A 24,921-nucleotide genomic window follows, 5' to 3' on the forward strand; every position below is an offset into this window, starting at 1 on the left:
TCTACTTTCATTGTTTTAAATTTGATGATAGGTCATTAACCTAAAAATGTTAACTTGGTTTTTCTCTGTTCATATATTCTACCTATTTTCCACCTTTTTCTGCTTATATTTCAGATTTTAAAATGTTTTTCCTGGGAATGCCAGCTTTTTACTGCCTATCGCCTTTGGGAAAGTGGGAGTGAGAACTCTTCATGAATGACTGTAGTTCATGTATTGCAGATACTGCCATAGTGCTGTGACAGAGGAGTTTCCAGGATTTGGACCCAGCATAATGCTTTTGTTATCAGTCCTATTTCAATGTTGGTTTGTGCTGTTTGAATTTGTGGGCCCTGAGACTCAGTAAAAGCAGGTTTTAGCAGTATGCCTCACTCGGGGAATAGTCTGAACATAAAAGATCTGTTAAATCAGCAATTTAAACTACATGCAAATTAACATGAATTTCACCTCCTTTTAAGGATCAAAGATGACATGTTGCATCAAGGAAAAAAAAACCTTGGAAGCAGGTCAATAATGAAGAGATTGATCTAGTATCAAACTTCACTTTGAATAGCCAAATGAGGGCAAACTGACTCCCAAAATCAAAGTTAAAAATCACACAACACCAGGTTATAGTCCAACAGGTTTAATTGGAAGCACACTAGCTTTCGGAGCGACGCTCCTTCATCAGGTGACACAATCACCTGATGAAGGAGTGTCACTCCGAAAGCGAGTGTGCTTCCAATTAAACCTGTTGGACTATAACCTGCTGTTGTGTGATTTTTAACTTTGTACACCCCAGTCCAACACTGACATCTCCGAATCCCAAAATCAAGTTTTGTTATTTATGTTTAATCTTCGTGCAGTGCAGTCCTTTGTTCAAAACAATTAATCATTTTGTGCAAACGTGAGGCAAGAGTGGACTCAAGTTGAAGATACTTTATTGGAAGTCATTTTTGAAGAATTAAATAATTGTCCAACAAATAATAGGCAAGGAATATAGCTGGATAAACAAATTTCAAGCTACACATATCATTGCCATTTCTATAGCATATATATATTGAAGCCCAACATCTCCTTGTTCAGCAAAATCTTGGACATAATTCCTTCAAGATCACAATGGCCAGTCAGATAATTTATGACATTATAGTTGTGCTTTTAGTTTTGGTAGGAAACATAAATCTTGCCAGAGGCAAACACATTACAACACAGAATAGCTTTTCATATGAATATCCAGGCATTAACTTCCTGATCACAACCACCGTCACAAAAAGCAGCTCACCAGAAGCCAGCTAACTTTGTGTACCTGAGGAGGGGGAAACTCAATGGGAGTATGGTGTACATCACAGAGATCAATCAAAGACATGTGATTATTTTCATACTTTTTTTAAAACAACAAAGAGTCAAAGTATGAAATGAGAGGTAGTAGAGGCAGGCACGGTAGATTCATTTAAGACACGTCTGAACAAATGCATGAGTAGGTGGGGAGCAGAGGGATACAAATGCTTAAGAATTGGGCGACAGGTTTAGACAGTAGATTTGGATTGGCTCAGGCTTGGAAGGCGAAAAGGCCTGTTCCTGGGCTGTAAATTTTCTTTATTCTTTGTTCTATGGGTAACCATATAGAGGTTTATAAAATCATGAAGGATATGGACAGGATAATTAGACAAAGTCTTTTCGCTGGGTGGGGGAGTCCAGAACTAGACAGCATAGGTTTAGGGTGAGAGGAGAAAGATATAAAAGAGAAGATTTCACACAGAAGGTGGTGCGTGTATGGAATGAGCTGCTAGAGGAAGTGCTGGAGGCTGGTACAATTGCAACATTTAAAAGGCCTCTGGATGCATAGACGAATAAGGAGGGTTTGGAGGGATATGGGCCGGGTGCTGGCAAGTGGGCCTAGATTAGATTGGAATATCTGATCGGCATGGACGAGTTGGACCGAAGGGTTTGTTTCCGTGCTGTACATATGTGACTATGCAAAACATACATACTTTTTAAAGACATGCGACTCTAACCTTTATAATGTGACCAAAATATTTGCCTTCAATGTAATTATCAGTCTTGATGAAAATCTCACGAAGAATTGATTCCCCAATTGGGTTATATTTGGCATTGAACTTATCAAACCGATGGAAAGTGTTTCGATCCTAGAAGAGAAAATAAACATTTGTAAAGCTCCAACCTGCTAGCAAGGATGGGACATAGATAGCAAAGCCAAAGCACCACACACTTTCTAATTTCAGTTCCATTTACATTTGGCTGCACTGCACTCCATCATCCATTTAAGACTGAGAAGAAGAATTTATTCTGTTTGACAGGGTTACTATATTGTGGAGTTCTGTTCCAAAGACAGCTGCAGATGCTAGGCTATTGAATGCATTCAAGACAGAGTTAAATTGATTATTGATCAACAAATGAATTACACAAAATAGGGGCAGGAAGATAAGTGGAGTTGAAGCCACAATCACATCACCCATGATACAATTGAACAGTGGAGCAAGATATTTCCTAAGTAACCTGTTTAGCGAGGTTATGAAAAACCCTTGGAGATGGGACCTGAATCCAGGCTCAGAGGTAAGGACATCACACAGTGCCACAAGAGAGGTCCTCAAATAGTGGACCAACCTAGTTATTACATACCTCTGAAGCAGGTGGGAGTTGAACCTGGGTCTCCTGATCCAGAAGTGGGGACACTACCACTGTGCCACAAGAGGACCCTTCAAAATGTGGAGTAAATTTAAGGAGATGAATAGCCTACACCTAATCCTAATTCTGGTAGAAGGCAAGAATACAGATAATTAAAGGCACTCTTCTGGTGCAGTGACAGTACCTGTACCTCTGGACCAAGAGACACAGGTTCAAGTTCCACCTGCTCCAGTGGTGCATAATTACATCTCTGAACAGATTGATTAGAAAAATAGATTAATAAAAAAGAATACAGATAATTAGCAATTGACTAGTCTCTACTCTCCTCTTTCCTGATGATCCTTGTGGGCAGTTTCAAAGTGGGAAGGAGATCAGTGTGACATCAGATGAGCAAGTGTACACCTGACCAGAAAACAGAAGCAGATAACAAAGGAATTCAGAAACAAAGAAATCATTATTTAAATTTGAGGTGCAACCTAATGAAAATTCACCACCAGAAGAACTGCCTTTTTTTTTGAGAGCCGTTGACACTGGTCCAGCTTCCTCAGAGCCTGCGAGAATTGCCTTTATAATCTGGATTAATCCCATGGTTTGAGGATGTTTAACAGTATGCAAAATGTATTGGGCAAAATTTTAACTCATCAAAAGCCAATTCACTTGCAGAGTTACAACAGGTCCCATTATCTCACCAGATTAAGGAAATGGGTAGACGATTTTAGGACTGAAATGAGGTGAAATCTCTTCAGCTGAGAGTTGTCAACCTGTGGAATTCACTACCACAGAAAGTGATTGAAGCTAAAACATTGTATGATTTCAAGGAGGAGTTGAATATAGCACGAGGGGCTAAAGGAACAAAGGACATGGGGGAAAAAGCAGGAAGAGGCTACTGAGTTGAATGTTCAGCCATGTTCATAATGAATGGTGGACGAGACTGGAAGGACCGAATGGACTACACCTTCTACTATTTTCTCTGTTTCAGACTGGAAAGCATGATTTAATAGCAATATCAATTACAATATAGTGTATAACAAATTCATTAGAATTTATTTTGAAGTTGGGTAATTAGCAGAGTGGGAATAGGGGAACAAACATTAAGAGAAATGAATTTTCAAAAGTTATTGAATAAGGTGGCAATTTGAGATTCTTTCTCAAGATTGGTGCTCTTTGGATGGATTGGGTATCTGTGAACGGACAGAAAAGAGTTCATTTTGCGTTGGCAGGCGGGGTGCCAAAAGGATTCATATTCAGGCCTCAGCTAGTTACAACAAGTTAACATCTTTGATGATGTGATTCAGTGTTCCGTATTTTCTAAGATCAGCAAGCTTAGATAAGTGGAAAGAAAGCTGTGAAGAGAAAGTAGAAGCTACACAGATTAACCAAGTAGTTATGAAATTGCAGATGATGTGGAAGAATGTGAAATTCTCCACTTCGATATAAAGGATAGAACAACTTTTTTCTTTAAAGTTAAAAATCACACAGTACCAGGTTATTGTCCAACAGATTTATTTGGAAGTACCTAATGAAGCAGCAGTGCTCCGAAAGCTAGCACTTCCAAATAAATGTGTTGGACAATTACCTGGTGTGTGACTTTTAACTTTGTCCACCCCAGTCCAACATCGGCACCTCCACATCATAACATTTTTTTTTAAACAGGCACTAGTAAATGTTGGCACTCATAGGGACTTGGGCCCTTGCTCATAAGTCACAGAAGGAAAAAAATGTAGGAAAGCAAATGATATACTGGTGCAAGGGGGCTTGATAAAGTCTTGTGGCAATTATACAAGGTTTTGGTTCACCACACATAGGAGTGCTGTGCAGAACTTTGGTCTCCTGACCAAGGGAATTTGCCTTAGGCAAGGTGAAATGAAGCTTCTTTATATTGATTCTTGGGGTGAGAGGCTGCCCTCTGAGAAAGGATCATATACTCTCCGGAACTTAGAAGAATGAGAAGTGATTTCATTTGAACATATAAAATTCTGAGAGAGCTTGAGAAGCTACTACCCTGGCTGGAAATTGGATCATGGTCTCATGGTAAGGATTTAACCATTTAAAAAAGCAATGAGAAATTTCTTCACTCTGAGTTTTGCAAATCTTCAAAATTCTCGACCCCAGAGTGCTGTGAATGCTCAGTCACTGGGTAGGTTCAACATTAAGACTGAACGTTATTGAACACTATGGAAATTAAGGAATTGAACTGTAAAGTGAAGTTGAGGAAAAATATATGCCATGGTCTTGGTTCAAGGGTCATACTGATGCTCTTATTCCACATACTGTTATTGCTAACCGGTAATTCACATTTACTTAACTGTGAAACTGCTCAATTATATTTTCATAGAATAGAATCATAGAATCCCTACAGCGTACAAACACGTCCACACCGAACCTCCGAAGAGTAACCCACCCAAACCCATTCCCCTACCCTATTACTCTACCTTTACCCTTGACTAATGCACCTAACCTGCACACCCCTGAACACTATAGGCAATTTAGCATGGCCAATTCACCTAACCTGCATATCTTTGGATTGTGGGAGGAAACCAGAGCACCCAGAGGAAACCCATCCAGACACGGGGAGAATGTGCAAACTCCACACAATCGCCCCAAGGCTGGAATCGAACCTGGGTCCCTGGTGCTGTGAGGCAGCAGTGCAAACCACTGAGCCAAGTATTTAGCTTTTAAATATATCCCCACAAATGCGCAGACTTTAAAATGATCCCCCCTTTTAATGGATTTTAATTGACAATTGGTGGACGGACTAACTTGGAAGAGGTCTGTAAATCTAACTTGCTGCTTTCTCTGATCCAACACGTCAAAGTATACAAATAATAATGATAATATTTTAAGTTACACCTTCTTACTATCATTGTAGTGTTCTGGCATAAAGGGTTTCAATTTATACTTTGGAATCCATGCTTATTTACCTTCCTATTTAGAATCATAGAATCCTTACAGTTTGGAAGCAGGCTATCTTCCAGCTTTTTCCAAATATCTCTTACTGTTTAATTTATTTTGCATTTCAGCTGTACCCATGCAGGAATGTGATCTTCATCACTCTTTGCTTCCCTTTGTCAATATTTGATATCCAGAAATGAAGTTCAAAAAATTACCAGATACTTTGACCTATTAACTTCAGCCCCAACCTCAATTATCAGTGGAGACCTAGTGTCTCACCAAGTCTTATCAGAATGAAGGCCATGATGTGGAGGTGCCGGTGTTGGACTGGGGTGGACAAAGCTAAAAATCACAACACCAGGTATTGTGCAACAGGTTTATTTGTAAGTACAAGCTTTCAGAGCGCTGCTCCTTTGTCAGGTAGCTGAAGGAGCAGCGCTCTGAAAGCACGCGTTTTCAAATAAACCTTGCACTATAATCTGCCATTGTGCGATTTTTAAAAGAATTAAGGCAATAAGATAATTTGCTGAGCAAACTACTACCCACACAATTTAGTTTTCCAAATATTTTTACTTTTTAATACAACTCTTAAGCAGCATTTATTCTCATCATAAATTTCATTATATTTTCATCAGGAATTTCCCCGCTTTAGCAAAAAGTACATAAGTTGGTTTCCTTTGCAGAGTACAAGGAGCAACAATAATAGCTGTTGTGCACTGTTATGCCAAAGAAAGGAGACATAAACACACTGACAACAGCTTTCACAACGTTAACAGACATTTCTCCATCACTCATTCATGCACAAAAATAAATGGCACGTTTTAACAGACTTCAATGCTTTAGTACTAATGAATGATAAAGAAAACTGCAGGGGACTGAGGCACATCAGTAATACTATACCGCTAAACCTTTTATTGCTTAAACCGATGAACGTGTTCATTTAAATTTTTTCACTGTTGCAATAGATCTTCTCTGATGCCTTGTGCATTTCTGCATGGTTTGTTAGTTTTCTCTCCTTTAATCCCTTGTGCTTCCCTGTGCAATCACTGCTCTCTCTCTCGTTGTTCCTCTTTGCAGCTGCTTTAAACATAATGTAGCAGCATTATGGGTTATGCTGCCTTTGCAATTCCCGAGTGCCCCTTAAAAATCCTTGACTATAATTAGAATGACAGCCTTGTGGGGATTTGTAACAGTATTTTACATTATGAGGACAGGATAGTGGCATGGAGGGCAAAACTAGAAAATCACAATTAAGCAAAGAAGCAAAATTTACACAGTAGAAGAGATACTGGAATGATGATCTAACACAATTCAAGTTCAATTGGAAATATCCTTCAACAACCTACTTATTTTTAATATACACATCGATGATTAGAGCTTTTAGTTTGAAATCCCAGACATCAGTGCTCACCCACACTGCATGATTGAGCAGAAATATAATGCTTTTGCCCACATATTTCCACTTAGAGTGTTTGCAACCTTAGCTGTATTAACAGAGACTAATGGAAACATATCACTATCCCAAAAATCCATCTAGATCCACTGCCATCTGGGCACTTTCTAGCTGGCTCCTTAATCATGACAGAATATCACAAAATACTTCCACATCACCTCAGCTAATAGTGCAACAAAATGGTGGTTCAATTCTACTTCAACCATTAGAGTACTTCCAGGGAGTAAAAAGAAACACTGAAAATTTGTACCAAAAGCTTTCAGAAATGTACATCAGTTATCCAGTTTGAACAATATCTGCACTAGTAGCCACTTTGTTCTACTTAAACGTAATGGTAATGGCTAAGAACACCAGAATAACAAATTGTCTATCAAAACAGTAGATCTACAATGAAGAGCTTTGTGGAAAGTGGTATCGGTTCAGTTCTATCTGCCGCACAGGTGTGTCTTAACCAACCCAAATTGATTGAGTTTTTTTTAAACAATAACTAATGACTAATAAATAAGACTTTTTTCCCCCCGAACATTATATGCAATTTTAGGCAATCCAGACAAACAAGAGGAAATCCCTCAGCCTGCTAAAATTGTTAAGCACGCAGACGTTTAATCATTTTAAAGAAAATTAATGAATTTGATAGCTAAATTTCAAGGTGCAAGACACTACCAAGGTGAAAATATTAAAAGGATTCTGTTTTATACACCAACAGGTTCAACAATAGCTTCTTCCCTGCTGTTAATGGACTTCTCTAACTTCACATAATGTGATCTTGCTAATGTTAATTTTGCTTTGCGCACTTCCTGTGCAGCTGTAATCGTGTATGCCTCGCTGTGTCCAAGCACCCTTTGATCTGTATGTCCTCGTTTGCTATAATTTGCTTGTACTGCTCACAAAACAAACCTTTTCACTGTACTGAGGTACATGTGACTACAACAAATAAAATCAAAATTAAAACAGCAGTAAGTATGTAGATATCTTGAGGTTGAGTTTTAAGTTTAAATGTTGTAGGATGGAGGAACGGAACCCATTGTTCTGAGGTCCTGGGAGAGGTTGACAGGCTCGGATAACTTATTAACTAACAAATTGTTAATTTGAAGAGTAAATAAGTGATGGGTGACATGCTTTGAATTCATAAAGAAGAATTAAGTTCAATTAATATATTGGTACCTATAATTAGTATTTTGATTAGTTTAAAGTTAGATTCTTGAAAAGATTGAAGGTTAGGAATGCGATAAATATTTTTCTTTATTTATAATTATTGGTATAATTTTGGTTCCAATTATCCTCATCACAAAAGAGCATGGTACGCAAAGATTTGTTGTCAGCTTCAAATTTATTGTGCCAATCAATAGACAACCTTTTCTTTATGACTATTTCCTATTATCTGTCCTTCAAAAACTCAATCACTGCCCGTCACTTTTTAACTGGAATCATACAATTACTTTATTTGATGTAGCACTGCATTTTTACTAAACTCCAACATCTGTAGGTGGCACAGTGTGCCCATTTCCAGTGCAAACCTAAAAAAACTTGTACTGCTCACAAAACAAAAGAGACTTGATCCAATTCAAACAGATGCAGCACAGAATGATGGAAAAACAAAAATAAAGACAACTTGATCAAGGGACTGAAAATAAAATTAAAAGTGACTATACGGATGGAACAGGAAGGAGATAGAAAGGGAGATATAAACAGGTTACAGCTTTTTATATAGATCATAATTATACAGAAGAGTTAAATGTATAGCAATTACTTACCATCTATACCAACTTGAACATTAAGCCTAAACATGAATCAAGATTTATCTCAGATTAAGACAAACATTTAAGCTACTACTTTTACAAATAAGATACTTTCTGAATTTATGCTAAAAATGGACTGAATATTTAATTATTCTGTCGGAACAACTTCTCCCAAATAATGTTTTACTCAATGAGATAATTGAACTAGTGAAGAAATGGATAACTGACATTGAAATGTACACTGATATTATGAATCAATGATAGCAAATGCTGGCATAAAACTTGACAGGAAACTTCAAATTTTCATTGTGTACGCTTCCATCAATAAAATTTTGAACACTGAGCTTTGGAAGGAGAAGCAAAGTCTAAGGATTAATACTATGAATGCCAAGTACTTATCCTTTGATGTGACATAGGTTTTTGTAAACACTGATCCCATTAATATAGCTTTTCCAACTAGCCTTGTATTCATCACAAATACAATGAACACATTTGACTTTCTAGGCCAAAAAGATCCCATTATCAGAGATTATCTTCCAATTACATCAGTGTGATTAATCTTTTCTCAGACCCATGATGGATAGCCTTTACTCCCTCCCAACTTTCTCTAGTTCCACCTAGGCTTTTTCACTCTGGAGGAATCAATCCTCAAAATTTTACGATACGATTGATAACATTAAATAAAACCCAGGCACACATCTAGGGATACGTACTTACTATTCATAGGACTGAGGCAAAGTCCCCTTCTCTTTTCACAAAGAGTCCAAATCCTGCCAGGATTTAAAGAAGAGGAAGCCATTTACAATCTAGATGGGGAATTAACTTTAAACTATTCATAAGAATTAAAATTTATTTTAAAGGCTTAGGGCAGAATTTTATTTAAGTATCTCACTTGCCAACTGGAGAAACACTGAGACCTGTACTGCCTCTTTTCAGGTCTGCTGAGCCACAAGCTAACCAGTGACCATACCACAGTAGGTTTTCCCCCGGAATCAAAATCCCGTGGGCTTCAGAGAGCTGTCAGCAGTTCTTGTCCTCAGCAGCATCAGAGGAGATTGTGGGTGCTGCCAGAAGGACAGGCACCAAAGTCACAGTGTGACCCAGGGTACAGGTCAGTCATGGGTGATGTGGCATGAAGGTAGCAGTCAGATAAATGGTGGAAGGCAGATCAGTGGCTTTTGTGGCCCCAATTTCTTGATGCCCAGCTCAAAACATTGAGGCATCCTGTCCCACCCATAAGGGCAATGAGCTGGGCACTCTATTTTAGCTGGCATGTATATTGCATAGTGACATATATAGCTGGGTTAATACCAGTGGACTAAAACCCTTAAGTGGTCATTAAGGCCACTTAAGAACTTTTAAATGATGACAGAGCAGAAAGATCCACCCTGGGCCTTGCTGCCCATAACAATCTGGCAGAAGCAGGAAGGTGATGGGATTCAGGCACGCTACCATTGTTTAATAAAATGCCTTTTCTATCTCCAAACATGCCAGAGATCCCAGTAGATTCTACCAAGAGTGGGTAAAAATGGGTGATATGAAGGCTGACAAATATCTAAGTGACAGGTTCATTCCCTTGATTGGTAAGACATTAGTTAACTGCAACTGGGAAAGCTGTTGGACACTCCATAATTTTAATAGTCATGATATGGAAGTTTAAAAAAAAACACAAAGCTTCCATTTTAGATGATATGCCAGTCCCCCTGTCACAAAGCATATAGTTGTCCTTTGCCTGATGTCACTTGTAGGATTGAAAGATAAGATAGCACACTAATCAAATTAAATTTTCTTGTAGTCAGATGAAAGAGTGACAACATATCCTAGAAAGTCCCATTTTGTGTAAGTGCAGCACATGGAATGCTGTTCAGAACATCCCAAGTTCTTCAACAAAAGCACAAGCAACAAGCAAACCAAAACGGTTACACAACTGTTTTCAATGTTAACTTAAGAGTCACTCATTTTCTGTATCGGGATAATTGCAAATATTTTGTTTGTTGCTTTGTCTTTCCTGCCTCCCTGACTCTCAAAATTAGTCACTACTTCATTGTAAAGGCATTGGCATGAAACATGCTGCAACACCTTTACCAGTATAACTAATAATTAAGAGATTCAAAGAAAATAAAGTTGAGAAATTGCAGGGTGAACACAAGTTCCTGTCAAGCCACGGTACACATTTGCTTTTTGTTTGGTAAAATAGGGACGTAGCATTGTTTAAATCCTAATTAAATACATTACAAAATCTTTGGCAATGCTAACTAAAAACAATGTGCCCTCTGTGACCAATAGGTTTCAGTGCCTCTTACAAACTACATTCTGTGCGTACCGCGTGCATATCTAGTGTGTCCACGCTGAGATCGTATGCTGTGAGGTTCATGGTTTCAAAGACATCCTTCAACGTCTGTCCTTTTCCATTTTCCACATGAATAATTTCACCCGGGTTCTTCTTCATTGAACGTTTGATAAAACGGAGCAGGTGTTTCTGGTTCATGCAGGATGATGCATGAATATGGGTATCAACCTATTAGTTAAGGAAAAAGGTTACAAATGTAGGAAATAGCAGAAGTCCTCTTCCTTTACAAACAAACACAGTGCAACCTTGGTTATCTGAACACCAATTATCCGAATTTTAGACTATCTAAACAAGATCTCAGGGTAAACTGTGTTATCTGAACATTAGATTATCCAAACAAAATACTCCCTGCCCGTGTCGTTCGGACAATCAAGGTTGTCCTATAATTTACTGAGTTGGGTTTTGAATGATAGAGGAGTCTAGTGTATTTGAATTTTAACTACAATACCTAAAGGCTTTTAGTTAATAAAATATTGCTGTATTTACTGGTAAGTGGTGAATATTTTTTCTTTCCTCTAGCTATCTTGGGATAAAATGGATCATATTTAAATAGATACTAAAATTAGATGCAACAGGAAATCAGATTTACTTCAAGAAAGTCATGCATACATTGACTAACTAGATTTTGATGATGATATTTTTGCCCTCTATCTCCACAAATTTTATGGTTCCAACAGGAGTCATGCAATTAGTGCCCCAAAATTAAATGTGAACAAAATACTTTGAGTGAATTATTGGTTGAGCTACAAAGGCAGACAGACATGAGAAGCTATTTTGGACTAATTTACTCAGCTTCGAAATCCACACACTTTGATCAGGTTTTTAATTAAATAGCTGGGGACTGCACAAAAGCTTGAACAATGCACCAACAGGTCCAAGAATAAATTAGATTAGATTACATTAGATTACATTACAGTGTGGAAACAGGCCCTTTGGCCCAACAAGTCCACAACGCCCTGCCGAAGCGCAACCCACCCATACCCCTACATGTACCCCTTACCTAACACTACGGGCAATTTAGCATGGCCAATTCACCTAACCTGCACATCTTTGGACTGTGGGAGGAAACCGGAGCACCCGGAGGAAACCCACGCAGACACGGGGAGAACGTGCAAACTCCACACAGTCAGTTGCCTGAGGCGGGAATTGAACCCGGGTCTCCGGCGCTGTGAGGCAGCAGTGCTAACCACTGTGCCACCGCGCCGCCAAAAATAGCTTCTTCCCTGTCAGTATTAGACTGATGAATGGACTCTCTACCGTCAAATAATGTTGATCTTGTCAATGCTGATCTTGCTTTGCGCACCTCCTGTGCAGTATAACCTGTATGCCCCACTCTAAGCACCTATGTCCTTGTTTGCTATGATCTGCTTGTACTGCTCGTGAACAAAGCTTTTCACTGTACTGTACTTAGGTACATGATCACAATAAATCAAATCAATTATGCATTTAAAAGGTAACTTGGTTTTCAACCCTTTGGAATTTTGCTGTTATCCATTCTTAGGAATTCAATGTCTTAAATTGGAGCACTACAAATATTAGGGATTTTTCCTATAAAATAAGAACTTCAGTTTTCTTTGTTTATTTTGACTTTACATTGATTAAAAATTGACTAATGAATTTCAAATCCTATAATTTTAATACCCGGGATTTCATTGACAAAAAACAGTCAGCTGATCATGCAAGTTAGCCAGGCTTCCTAAAACCAACAACAATCAAAATAATCTGAACTGAAGTTAACATTCTTATCAAAATATATCAAAACAACTCTAACCTTTCAGGCATGAAGACACCCTAATTTCCTCCTCTGATTTACACTCGTATGATAAATTTTACATGTTGAAGATCAAAGACGTTGCCTATAATTATCAAACTTCGTAGCAAAGAATTCAGACAATGGAATGCCCAAACCAGCTTTTGAGTCTATTTGACTCTATTCCACATAACTGCTTTTGCAGAGCAGGGAGACAGACGTTTGACTGGCATGAATTGGAGAAAGGCGTCTCCCTTAAACTCTTGAAGGACAAACCACCCAATGTAACAAATTGAAAAACATTAGAACATGCAGAACTAAAAGAACAATGAAAATATTTGCAATTGCTGAAGATGCAGACCTCAATTAAATAATCATGGTCGCAGGTTAAAACCTTTATGTCCCAAGGACATCTTAATGACTTCAGACAACATAATTCCCTTACTTTCATTTTGCATGAATCGATAATACCACCCCAAATATTTTACTTTCCTTTTGTATTGTGGTTATAGCAGCATCACGATTCTGTCATTGTATTAGCAATTCCGAGTCCTGGATTAATGATCCAATGACATATCTTAAAATTCTATGGTCTAATTCTATTTTCGCTGAACTTCAACTGCCCAGCTGTTCATTAAACAATTCACGTATAATATATCAGTACCCGTAATGCTAACTATAAAACAAGTGAATTATCATGTAATTTTGTTATCATAATTTATCACAAAACTCATTTGGTTTACTTTAGGGGAGAGAATCTGCTGTCTTACTAGGGATGGTCAATATGTGACTCAAGACCACAGAAACATAGTTGATCTTTAACTCTCTGAATCACCCAAACAGCCATTCAGTCCATTAAAAAAGTTAGATCACCAGCATCTAAGCAGCAATGAAAGTAATGCCCATATGAATTATAACAAGAGAGACCTTTAAACAAGAGAGCCCACCAGCTCTTTTAACTTCTATTACTCTGTTTCACACAGACTTGTATCAGCCACCATTTTTCCACTATGTTCGTCAATAGAATTCCTTGGAGAAATTTGCAACGTCCATTAATTGATGACAGATCTTAGTGGATGTTTCAGAGTTCTGAATGTAAAAGTAATAAAATTGGTTTTCCTTTATTGCAAGGGAAAACAAACTCTAAGTGCATAAATTTAATATTACTAGTTCCTGAGGTAGGAGGAACATAAGAATATTTCAAAATATTAAAATCTCTATGTATTTTACTTCTTTGCATCTAGCCAGCTTATACCTGAATGTTTCATTCTCTGAACAGTATATATATAAAATATTGATCATTTTTTCTACAACAGCATTACAATGCTGCATGGAACACATCCTGTGGTGATCTTGATGATGACAAAGGTTTATTTAACTTGAGTATTCTTCTCTATCAGCAGGGGATTCATGCTTATTATGTAGTGCTTAGAAGGAGGAGTTTATTTCAGTAAAAGTTAGTTACTTATCTTACAATCTACTGAAAATGTATTCCCCTTTAGTACTGAACGAGTTACTTAAGCCATTTAAATGAATACAAATTATACAACCATGTAGAAATGAGCAAACTAAGAAAAAAAAGAAATAAATCACATTTAATTAAGTGTTATTAAAGCAAACCTTTTATTAACCAGTACTTATCAGACCTAGAGTGTACCAGTTGATCCAGAGATCAACATTATCAATACAAAAACACACACTAAGTAATAGAAAGTAAGTAATACAGGGGGTATACACATCACTGTTGTACCTTATTTACAGCATAAATCATTTAAATAGTAATGCAACTCTGCTTTAAATAAAACTTAACAGAGAGCCTTTTCATTCACACCCTCAACTGACACACTCTGACATCACAGAAATTGGAATAATACAGTATTTAAGGAATATAATTTTTGCCGGTTTATTGTGAGAGCTGGTTAAAACAAAGTTTGCTGTAATTTTATAGCCCTTTTCCTGACTACCAAACATCTCAAAACACTTTACAACCAATGAAATATGTTTTGAGGTGCATGTGATATCACAAATGTAGTGGAAACCAATTTTCATTCAGCAAACTCCTCCTAACAATAATGTGATAATAACCCGACAACTTTTTCGTGCAATATTGATTTGGAGATAGATACAGTCAAGATATTGGAGGCAATTCCAGTGCTCTTTTACAAAATAGTCTGACAAGATCTTTTTAATCAAGTAGGCAGATGGAACCCCGATTTAGAATCTGGTCTGACAAAATATATCTCTCTGACAGTGCAGTGCTCCCCAGGTACCATGATGTAGAATCAGCCTTGAATTTTTGGAGTGAAATTTACATCAGAAACCTTGTGATTCAGAGACAAAATTGCTACCAAATGAGCAATGACTTATAAATCTTATTTTTAATGCTTGCTTGCTGGATGCATTCCAATGACCGGTGCTTTGCATTTTGCAATAATATTGCATTGGTGCCTACTATATTCAATAATTAATGCAAAACTTCCTGGCAAGCAGCATAGGTAAACAAATATAGTTCTGAAGAGTTTTTTAAATTCTTAATTTCTCACATTGAAATAACTCTGGATGTGGGTTTTTGATACACTGGCAGCAGCACATGACAAGCATCGGCAGTTCATCATGACCACCAGGCTTCACACAATGCCACATGCAGTTATTTCTCAAAAAAAGTGTTACAGGAGTGGTTAAAGATAGCAAGAACGGAGTAAAAGATACTGATGGGCAATGTGTACAAAAATAAAACAAGAGTGAGAGTAAAAGACAAGTTCTTAGTTTCCCTACTTTGCGGATATTGTAGAAATCTCGATGTGGGACTTTCTTCTGAGCAGCCAGTTCTTTCATTTCATTTAGTAAAACATGCATCTGGAACTTTGAACTCAGGTACTGCAGCCTTCGATAGCAGAAAGATTTCCTGTTGGCCCAAAAGGAAAATAGTGCTGCTAAGTACTCAATCTCACAGCATACAAGAATAAAATCTAATTGAACAATTAAACCTATTAAAAAATCATTAACGATGACGTATCTGTAACATTTGGTGCAAGTCTTTTACACAAATAAATAAGATGTTGCTTAACTGGGAGCCAACTAAATCAGTGAGCACTGGACACTAAGAATTAGGATACAGCATAACTGTGAATGAGCTTACATTTTTTGAATATTGAAAGATGGAATGCTTCCAAGGAACAGACTAAAATGGTTAAATACATAAAGGCATGGATCAGAATTTCACCAATAAATGAGCAAATGCATGGGTACAACTCTGCAAAATTACAAAAGGTGGAAACTGAGGGTCTTAGCAGTGACACTGCATGTTTGGAGAGAAACTCATTTCAAGCTCAAATACATAAGTATGGTTGCAACAGTGCCATTCAGACAGTTTTTCAAGGAGAGGCACTGGCTAAGAAATAGAATTTGAGGGTTTTGAAAACGTTTCGGTTCATTCATTACTGGAGGTAAGAGAAACAGTTTGACGAGTTACAGACAGGGAGAGGGTGGTGGGCAGCCAACTGATGCAGTGAGGAGATAGAGTTGGGTGTTGTCATAATTCAAACCAATAACTATCACAGCATTCGTGTTTATTTATACTTACACTGGTCCATTAATTATCAGGGCCATTAAAACATTCATGTCTGCAGTGAACTCCTGAAGATCTGGGCGAGGCAGGTTCAGTTCTGTCGTCCTAAAAAGGTAACAGGAGTTCAGATTTAACTTTTCATACATATTTTTTACAAGTTAAGACACTATTATGCAATTCTAAGCAACTGCAATTCATAACAGGAACACTGACAAATGTACATAGATGATATTAGGTCAATTAACCTTTGTAGGTTAAATCAAAGACTGAAAATTTTCTAACAACACAATCAATAAAAGGTACTGTTTGTCCCTCTGCACTTAGATTTGTACTGTTCCAGTCATAAACCACTAACAAGGGAATAGTTTCATAATGCATAGATCTCATGTGAATAAAAATATGCACTCTCCTGAGATGAGCAAAACAGTCAGCTTTATATAAATAAAAAAAAAGGAAACTGGCTCTATCAATTCAAATGTGTCATGTTTGGAATGACCTTGGGAATCTCCAAAACAGAAATGCTCTTTTTTAATGTCGCGACTGCAAATTTTCCTCCAGTCCACAGCCATATTAACAATTTCATGAAATTGGTTAACAGTGGCAGGGCTGCATCTATGCACACATGAAATGATATTATGTAGATACTAAGCCATTTATTTTCCATCTGTTTGGTTGCCAATCTCAGCAAGAAAAGACCTTCTTTTAAAACACATTCTGTGCAGATTAGTTATAGAACAGTTGATAGGTAAGCAGACTATTAGAATACCAATTCAAACAAAGAAATATGCGCTTTCATGGTGAAGTGATGAATCATTTAATTACAATTCTTGGTGCCTTGTCCCTGAAAGGTACTGAGAAGTTTCAATAGCCAGCATGAGTTTTAGAACACCACATTGGGCGGCCTGGTGGCACAGTGGTTAGCACTGCTGCCTCACAGTGCCAGAGGCCCGGGTTCAATTCCCGCCTCAGGCGACTGACTGTGTGGAGTTTGCATATTCTCCTCCTGTCTGTGTGGGTTTCCTCCGGGTGTTCTGGTTTCTTCCCACAGTGCAAAAATGTGCAGGTTAGGTGAATTGACCATGCTAAGTTGCCCGTAGTGTTAAGGGCAGGGGTGAATGCAGGGGAATGGGTCTGGTGTGGGTTGCGGGTCGGTGTGGATTTGTTGGGCTGAAGGGCCTGTTTCCACCCTAAGTAATCTAAAAAAAAATCTCAGGTTTAACTGTACACCTGTTTATTGACATGTATCAGACCAGCAATAAAAAAATGCTCACAGGATGTGGGCATTGCTGGCTAGCTAGCATTGATTGCCATTTCCAAATTGCCCTCGAGAAAGTGGTGCTGATCCACCTTCATGAACGATTGCAGTCCACAGGGCATGAATTAAAAATAATTGTGACCATAGTCCCATCATAGCATAAGGCTGCTCCTTCATAAGAGAGAGAGAAGACAGTGGTGATTTAACTGGAGGGCTACCATGCTTCGGGCCAGGGCCAAGGTTACAAAGGTATGACCTTCATGGTAACCTCAGTCCGTGCAGAAATTGAACACACTCTGTTGCTGTCACTCTATTACAAAATTGCTATCCGGCCAAAGCAATCCTATAAAACAAAAATCTGCAGATGCAGGAAAACTAAAACAAAAGCAAATTACTGGACAAACTCAGCAGGTCTGTCAGCATCTGGGGAGAAAAAGCAGAGTTAACATTTCAAGTCCAGTGATCTTTCTTCAGAAAAGGATCCCACAGTTCTGTTCAGGATATGGATCCATCAACAGTAAAGAACCTGCAACATAATATCAAGGTGGGGTGGTGTGCAGCTTGGAGCAGGTGTTCTCTTGCACATGCTGCCCTTGGACATCTAAATGATAGAAGTTGTGGGCTTGGAAGGTTCTGTCAAAGGATCCCTGCTGAGTTGCTGCAGTGCATTTTGCAGATAGTACACATCATTTCCAAATGTGCATTGATGGTGGAGGAAGTGAATGTTTAAAAGTAATAGATAGAGTGACAATCAAGTGGGATGCTTTGTTTTAATAACCTCAAGCATTTATACTTACTTAGGAATAATTCCTCCCCCATTAAACACCTTTCGGAAAATAGCAACACGCACTTGATTTTGTCACTTCCATAAAGGATTTAGCGCTTCTATGCAGTTAGATGGAGTATAAGAGTACAAGAACAGCTCATTTATTTTAAAAATTAATTCTAGGGATGTCAGCATCACTGTCATAGGCCACCATTTATTGCCCAATCCATGTTTGTCCTTGAGAAGGTGGTAATAGGTCATCTTTTTGAACTCTTGTACCAGCAATTAGATTCATCTGAGCAGCTTGCCATGACTCAAGTAGCATCAGTGGAGCCAGAAACACAGAACTTTGCAGGTCAAAAATTCTTCACTTTGAAAACTTCTGATGAAAGGTTAAGCACCTGAAATTGTTTGTTTCTCATTTCATGGATGCTGCCTGAACTGCTAATTATTCTATCATTTTTTGCTTATCATCAGGAGTGTGTTTGGAGTCACATTGGGCAGGCTAAGGAAGGAGAGCACATTTAGTGAAGCTATTGGAGTTTTTCTGCAATCAGATACTTTGCATCCTGGAAAATCATCACCTTATTGCCTTACCCTTCACTACCCAGAAGGAATGTGTGTGTTTAATTTGCAATTTGCAACGGTCAGATCCCAATGAAACCTGAAAAAAAAACTCTACATAGACCACAACATCTTGGAGCTGTTTTAAATACGATGGTACTAATCTTCCAGGAGTGGCAAACCATCAGGTGGCTGCTCCGACTTTCTTCTGCCAGGACTGTGTTCTGCAGTTCTGACTGGCGCTTCCAAGCCTGGCCTCTTCAGAAAGAGTGCATGTCAGGATCATTCTTTAAAGAGAAGAATTGTCAAGGCAGACCCCTTGTTTAAATTAGTAACTGTCTTATTCTGACTTAATCCTCATTCTCTGATACAATAAAAAGCTTAGGACGTTTAAACTGATAGTCAGTATGAGTGGGATAAGTGAACAGATGACAACATAGCAGTGGTCATGTCAGCTCACATTGAGGGGACAAGGAGATACAGTCAGAGGTATCAGTTATACAGGTGCCCAAGAGTTAGACATGGTTTTAATTTGCCCAAAATTTCTAGGTTAACAATACTGTTAAGTAAGTTGGCTCTCTCCAAAGTCTCTGACTCTAACTCAGAAGTTTGGGGGTAGGGTGGGAGATTTCCCAGGAGGCGTTTAACCTTCTCTTGCAATTCCTATAGAAGCAATGCATCTGGACTTCCAAGGAGGTCATACGTGTATTTTGGGGTTATGACGTATCTCCAGATAACTGAAAAATTTGAGCCAATCTTATTGTTTCAGAGTATAGACCTGGAGTACAGGTATTCCAACTTATGGATTTGGCTATCAAAAATATTAATACCAGAAACATTAGCATTGACTATGAATCTAAAGATTATCCTGAAAGTTCACTAAATGGATTGAAACAATAAAATGAATACAATTAACACAGGAACAGGAATAGGACACTCAACCCCTTGACCTTGCTCTGTCACTCAATAGGATCATGGCTGATCTGTGGCCTAACTCCACATGGTGGCTTTGGGCCTATATCCCTCGATACCCTTGCTTAATAAAACTTTGTCTCGCCAAGATTTAAATTTCGCAACTGAATTAAAATTGACCACTGTACGAGAGAGAGACAGACAGACAGACAGAGAGAGAGAGAGAGAGAGAGAGAGAGAGAGAGAGAGATCCAATCCTCCACTAAAATCTCTCCAAATGGTATGACTCTAATTCTTAAGACTTTGCCCCGTTATTCTAGAATCTTCAACACTGGAAATAGTTTACCTTTACCTACCCTGTCTTTCCTTGTTAACATCCAGAAAACCTTGATTAGATCACCCATTAACATTCTAAAGAATGAAGACCTAACTGTCAAATATCTCCTCAAAACTTTACTCCAGAAGTCCAGGTATCACCCTTGTAAACCTGTGTTGACTGCCTCCAGGGCCAAAACATCCTTCCTGAAGGGATGGTGCTCAGATCAGCTCATAATACTCTAAGTGGGGTCAGACTGGGGGTTTGAATAACTACAGCAAAACATCTGCATTCTTATACTCCAGTCCTTTAAAAACGTAGGCCTTCTTGATTATTTTCTGCACCATTTGGGGCATAACAGAATATCCAAAGATTCTTCACAGGACTATTATAAAATCAAATGTGACACCTAGCCACAAAAGGAGATAACAGATTAGAAGGTGGAAAGCTTGATCAAAGAGTTTGCTTTCAAGGATGTCTTGAAGGAGGAAACTAAGTAGAAAGACAGAGAGATGTTGAGAGGGATGCCAGAGCTTGGAGCCTAAAGAACTGAAACCACAACTACCAATGGTGCAGCAATTTAAACTTGGTGATGCATTAGAGGCCAGAGCTGGAGCAGAACAGGTATCTTGGAGGATTCTTGGGCTAGAACATATTACAGAAACAGAGAGAAGCAAATTCACAGAAGGGTTTCAACACTAGGGAGAAAACTTTAAAACTGAGACATTGTTTGACCAGGAGACAATGTAGGTCAATGAACCCAGGGATGAAAGACAGTAGGACTTCTTTTGAGTTAAGAGATGGGTAGCAGAGTTTATGGAAGACCTCTAGATTAGAGAGGGTACAATGTGGGAGACCAGCCAGGAGTACACTGGAATAAATGAGTTTTGCATGACAGAGTTCAAGCAGTAGATGAGCAGAGCTGAGTAATATTGAGCATTAGCAAGGCAGGCAGAGCCAGCAAAAATGAGGTCAAAAGACCACACCTCTGGATCAAACATAACAGCAAAGCTGTAATGCGAGTGGCTTAATCTAAGATCAGTTGCAAGCATGCAGGATGGAGTTGGAAGGCTGGGGATGGAGCTTGGAGTGACAAACTACAACAATGCTTCAGTTTTTAATCAAAAAAGTTGGAGGAAATTTCAACTCAAGTAAGGAACATCAGATAATCTGTCTGATATAAATTATGAACAAATCTACACATACATATGTTTTCATAAGAATTGCAAAACTTTTGATTACTTGTCCATGATATTTGATTCAGAGTACACATGGGTAACTCCATCTATCATTTTGCAGCCAAACCCAGTATCCTCTGGCATTATACTTGGGTCACAGTTTTCATACGGATGCTCTTCAGCAAATGGTGAATGGATTGTTGTATCTGCAAGATAAGTCAACAAATAGTTAAAGTCTCAAGCAGTTTCTAACTGTTAGGTTACACAATAACAATAATACCTGGACACAGATGATGTGCAGAAACAGTTCAGCAACATAAATAACAACAAGAGGGGTATTTTGCCTGTGTATTGTAGAAGTTGAAACTGTCTATAAAAGAAGGTATTTAAAATTTACTTGCAAATTACAGAATGAGTTTTCACTACCCACAGTGGACCCATGTGTTGTTTGCTTTGCTCTTTCTGAAACCTCTGTTTAATAACATTTCTCCTAATTAGCAGTTACATCTCTAAAATAATTACACTTCAGTGAGAGAAGAGCCGAACTTGCCTGAAATTTTAGGTGGTGTTTTGGTAACTAAAAGTACATGAATGCAGGAAGTACAAATGGTGTGGACAGCACAGGCAATCTCCACGTTGCAAACTGGTTCCATTCTCAAGTCTGCTTGCAAGTCAATTTGTATGCAAGTCAGAACACCATGCAACACAATAGTTGTTTGCCAGTATAAAGAAATGTTCCAAAGTAATATCTTAAAAACCTGTACAGGATCATGTTCCTAAGTATGAATATTCATAAGCCAGTTGCTCATAAATCAGGTCCCCTGCATAAAAATTAAATTCAGGTGTTTTATAAGTTTATTTTTAAAAATTCATTGATGGGATGTGGGCCTCACATAATGGGTGTGCATTTATTGCCCACCCCCAAGAGGGCAGTTATACCCCAGAGGCCATTTAAGAATCAAAGAGTGCTGTCAGTCTGAGTTACATGGAGGCCAGACAGGGCAAGGACAACAGTATCCCTTCCAAAAGGGCATCAAGTGAACCAATGGGTTTTCCCGATAATTGTCAATGGTTTTACGATCATCATTACACACTTAATTCCAGATTTTTTTCTGGGGTTCAAACCAAGTTCTCAGATCATCACCTGGGTCTCTGGATTAATATTCTAGCAATATCACCACTAGGCCACAATTAATAGAAAGTTCTTTCATCATAAAGATAAGTCTTCAGGAAATCTCACAGCAGTGATATTACAGACTGTAATTTAATACCCAGCCAACAACAACACTTGAAGTGAAGTCTAAGCTGGGGAAATCAACCTAATTAATAGCGTAGCAGGATGAGAGTTGGGACATCATCACCTTCCCCCAATCCAAATTAAAACTGAAGTTCAAGCTCTGCCTTTCGCCCGGCAGAACTCTGTGGTGTTGCTGAATAGGAAATTAATGCCCATTTAAAAGGGTTCCAACCCACTGTCCATAGTTGCTTGTAGTCAACCTGTGGGACTTTAACACAAAAGGAGACTGATGAGCTTGCAGCCTTGGAGGTTTGGTCCCTCATTCTTTGGCACAGTGAATGATCAAAGCATTAGGAAAGTGATGCCTACTGATGGCTACCTCCCTATCTTTTCTCTGAACACCACGTCACCAATGGTCCCTTCCCATAGCACCAAAGACTGTTCCTACCCTCACACTTTCCAAGAACCCTGGTGAAGTGTATTTTGGCAGAAGCCACCAATGCGAATGGAATTCAGAAAGTCAGCCTGTCTTGGTGGTTGTTGGGCTCCCCCTGCTGCACTAAAGTCCACATGTAATTTCCTAGCATATTTAATCATCAATGTATAAGCAATGTGGCATTTTAATAGAATAAAGACTTACTATTGCTACATACATTATATCCAATAGGAACTTGATGTTCTGACATTAATCTAGTGAATCGAGATTAAAACTTGCTATATTAATGGGATCTTTAAATGTTTTCTCTATTTGCTGTAGAGAGTAAGGAGATTAAACCAGCAGTACAAAATGGGCTTGTACCAAATCAGCAGCTGATCTTTCAACATACTCATTTGTTGATTTCACTCACATTCACAGAACAAAACTCTTTTTGAAGACTTATTTCCTAGTCACAACATTGCCTCTACTTGATTTAAATTTAAAAATCTTGTCAATAGTTGAGTCAATGGAAAATAATAACGATGGTAGTTAAAAAATGACTATTAATTTGCTGAAAAGCCATTTCATGGTGCAAACATGGACCAATTACCCCTTAAAACTTGACCTTTCACAGCCTATCAAATGGTATCTGAGTTTTTGATTCAATGGATAACATCTGTAAAAGCTCCAGCTTAAACCATCAGCATTTGATTTTAAAAGGTTATTAACATCCAGTACATGCTGTTTCAGAAATAATTTCCTGTTTGCCAATCAGATTACTTTTATTTGAGAGCCAGCAGCAATCACCATCTGTCACCTAAAGCTTTCAACATAATCTCCTGCTGCTGACAATTTTCTGTCTAGTCTCACCTGGTGAAATGGGCGCTTCCAGGGTTTCATCATGCATGTTTGCTTGACACTGCCTGTCTCCCAGTTGCTCTAGAAACCTCTTAGTAGTCTTGCCAAAGCTCTGCAGAGAGAGAGCCATGTACTTCTCTCGAACAAACAGGCTTTTGACAACACATTTGGCAGCATCCAGAAGGTCTGTGAAAGGAACCTGTGATTAATGAAAAAAAATTCATAAAAGCAAAGGATTATTTGTGGGTGATGTTCTTATTAAGACTTAATAGCTTACAGACATAAGGAAAAATCAATAATCAAGAATTACTGAAAAACCAAACTTCTCAATTCATATTTCAAAAAGCCGTAAGCATATCTTATGACTGTGTTGAATCTCATTAATATGATAGCTCTTGGCTTGCTAAGTTATTTTATTTTAGACCTCATTTAAATGATTAATATGAAGATGATACTCCCTTGATCACCATACGACTTGGTGTTTGTAAAGTATTTTCTCTACTTTACCTTTGATTACTCAGCAGAGAGCGGCACGAGCTGGGCGGAAGTGAGGTTGGAGCGCAGAGCTGGTCGGGAAGGTAAGTGATTGATATTTGAGTGGGTGTGTTCTATACCCCAGGCCCTACATAGTAGGGCCTCCCTCCCATCCTCCTCCTCTAACCTAACTTTAAAGTTCACAGGTAAGCTACTCAGTGTTCTTGCTTTGGAGACGAAGTGTAGAGTAATGGCAGCACAGGCAGTGGAATGTTCCTCCTACAGGATGTTCAAGGTAGGGGTGACCACCGATACTCCTGCCGACTTCACCTGCAGGAAATGCAGTCATATTCTGCTTCTCACAGAACGAGTTAGGGAACTGGAACTGGAGTTGGATGAACTGAGGATTATTCGAGAGGCTGAGAAGGTGATAGATAGAAGCTACAGGGACATAGCTACGCCAGAGAACAGAGGTAGCTGGGTAACAATTAGAGGTGGGAAGGGGAGGAAGCAGGCAGTGCAGGGAGCCCCTGTGGTTGTTCCCCTCAACAATAAGTATACCGCTTTGG

The 24,921-nt window shown here is 38.5% G+C and overlaps 1 protein-coding gene across 5 annotated transcripts in view; it reads right to left on the minus strand.

The window, feature by feature from the left end:
- LOC122563090 (AMP deaminase 2-like) overlaps positions 1–24,921 on the minus strand; it is a 179,357-nt gene that overhangs the window by 24,019 nt on the left and 130,417 nt on the right. For all 5 annotated transcript variants that reach the window (XR_006315480.1, XM_043716506.1, XM_043716505.1 and 2 more), the window contains 6 exons: positions 23,891–24,077; positions 21,430–21,571; positions 16,390–16,479; positions 15,582–15,711; positions 11,030–11,224; positions 1,992–2,123 (listed from right to left, as the gene is read on the minus strand). Coding sequence is in view for 4 of the 5 variants with exons in the window: in XM_043716506.1 (XP_043572441.1) it covers positions 1,992–2,123; positions 11,030–11,224; positions 15,582–15,711; positions 16,390–16,479; positions 21,430–21,571; positions 23,891–24,077 (876 nt within the window). In the remaining variant the exon portion in view is untranslated. The remainder of the gene's footprint in view (positions 1–1,991; positions 2,124–11,029; positions 11,225–15,581; positions 15,712–16,389; positions 16,480–21,429; positions 21,572–23,890; positions 24,078–24,921) is intronic.

This window comes from Chiloscyllium plagiosum, chromosome 26, assembly GCF_004010195.1.
Source record: "Chiloscyllium plagiosum isolate BGI_BamShark_2017 chromosome 26, ASM401019v2, whole genome shotgun sequence".
Classification (NCBI taxonomy): domain Eukaryota; kingdom Metazoa; phylum Chordata; class Chondrichthyes; order Orectolobiformes; family Hemiscylliidae; genus Chiloscyllium; species Chiloscyllium plagiosum.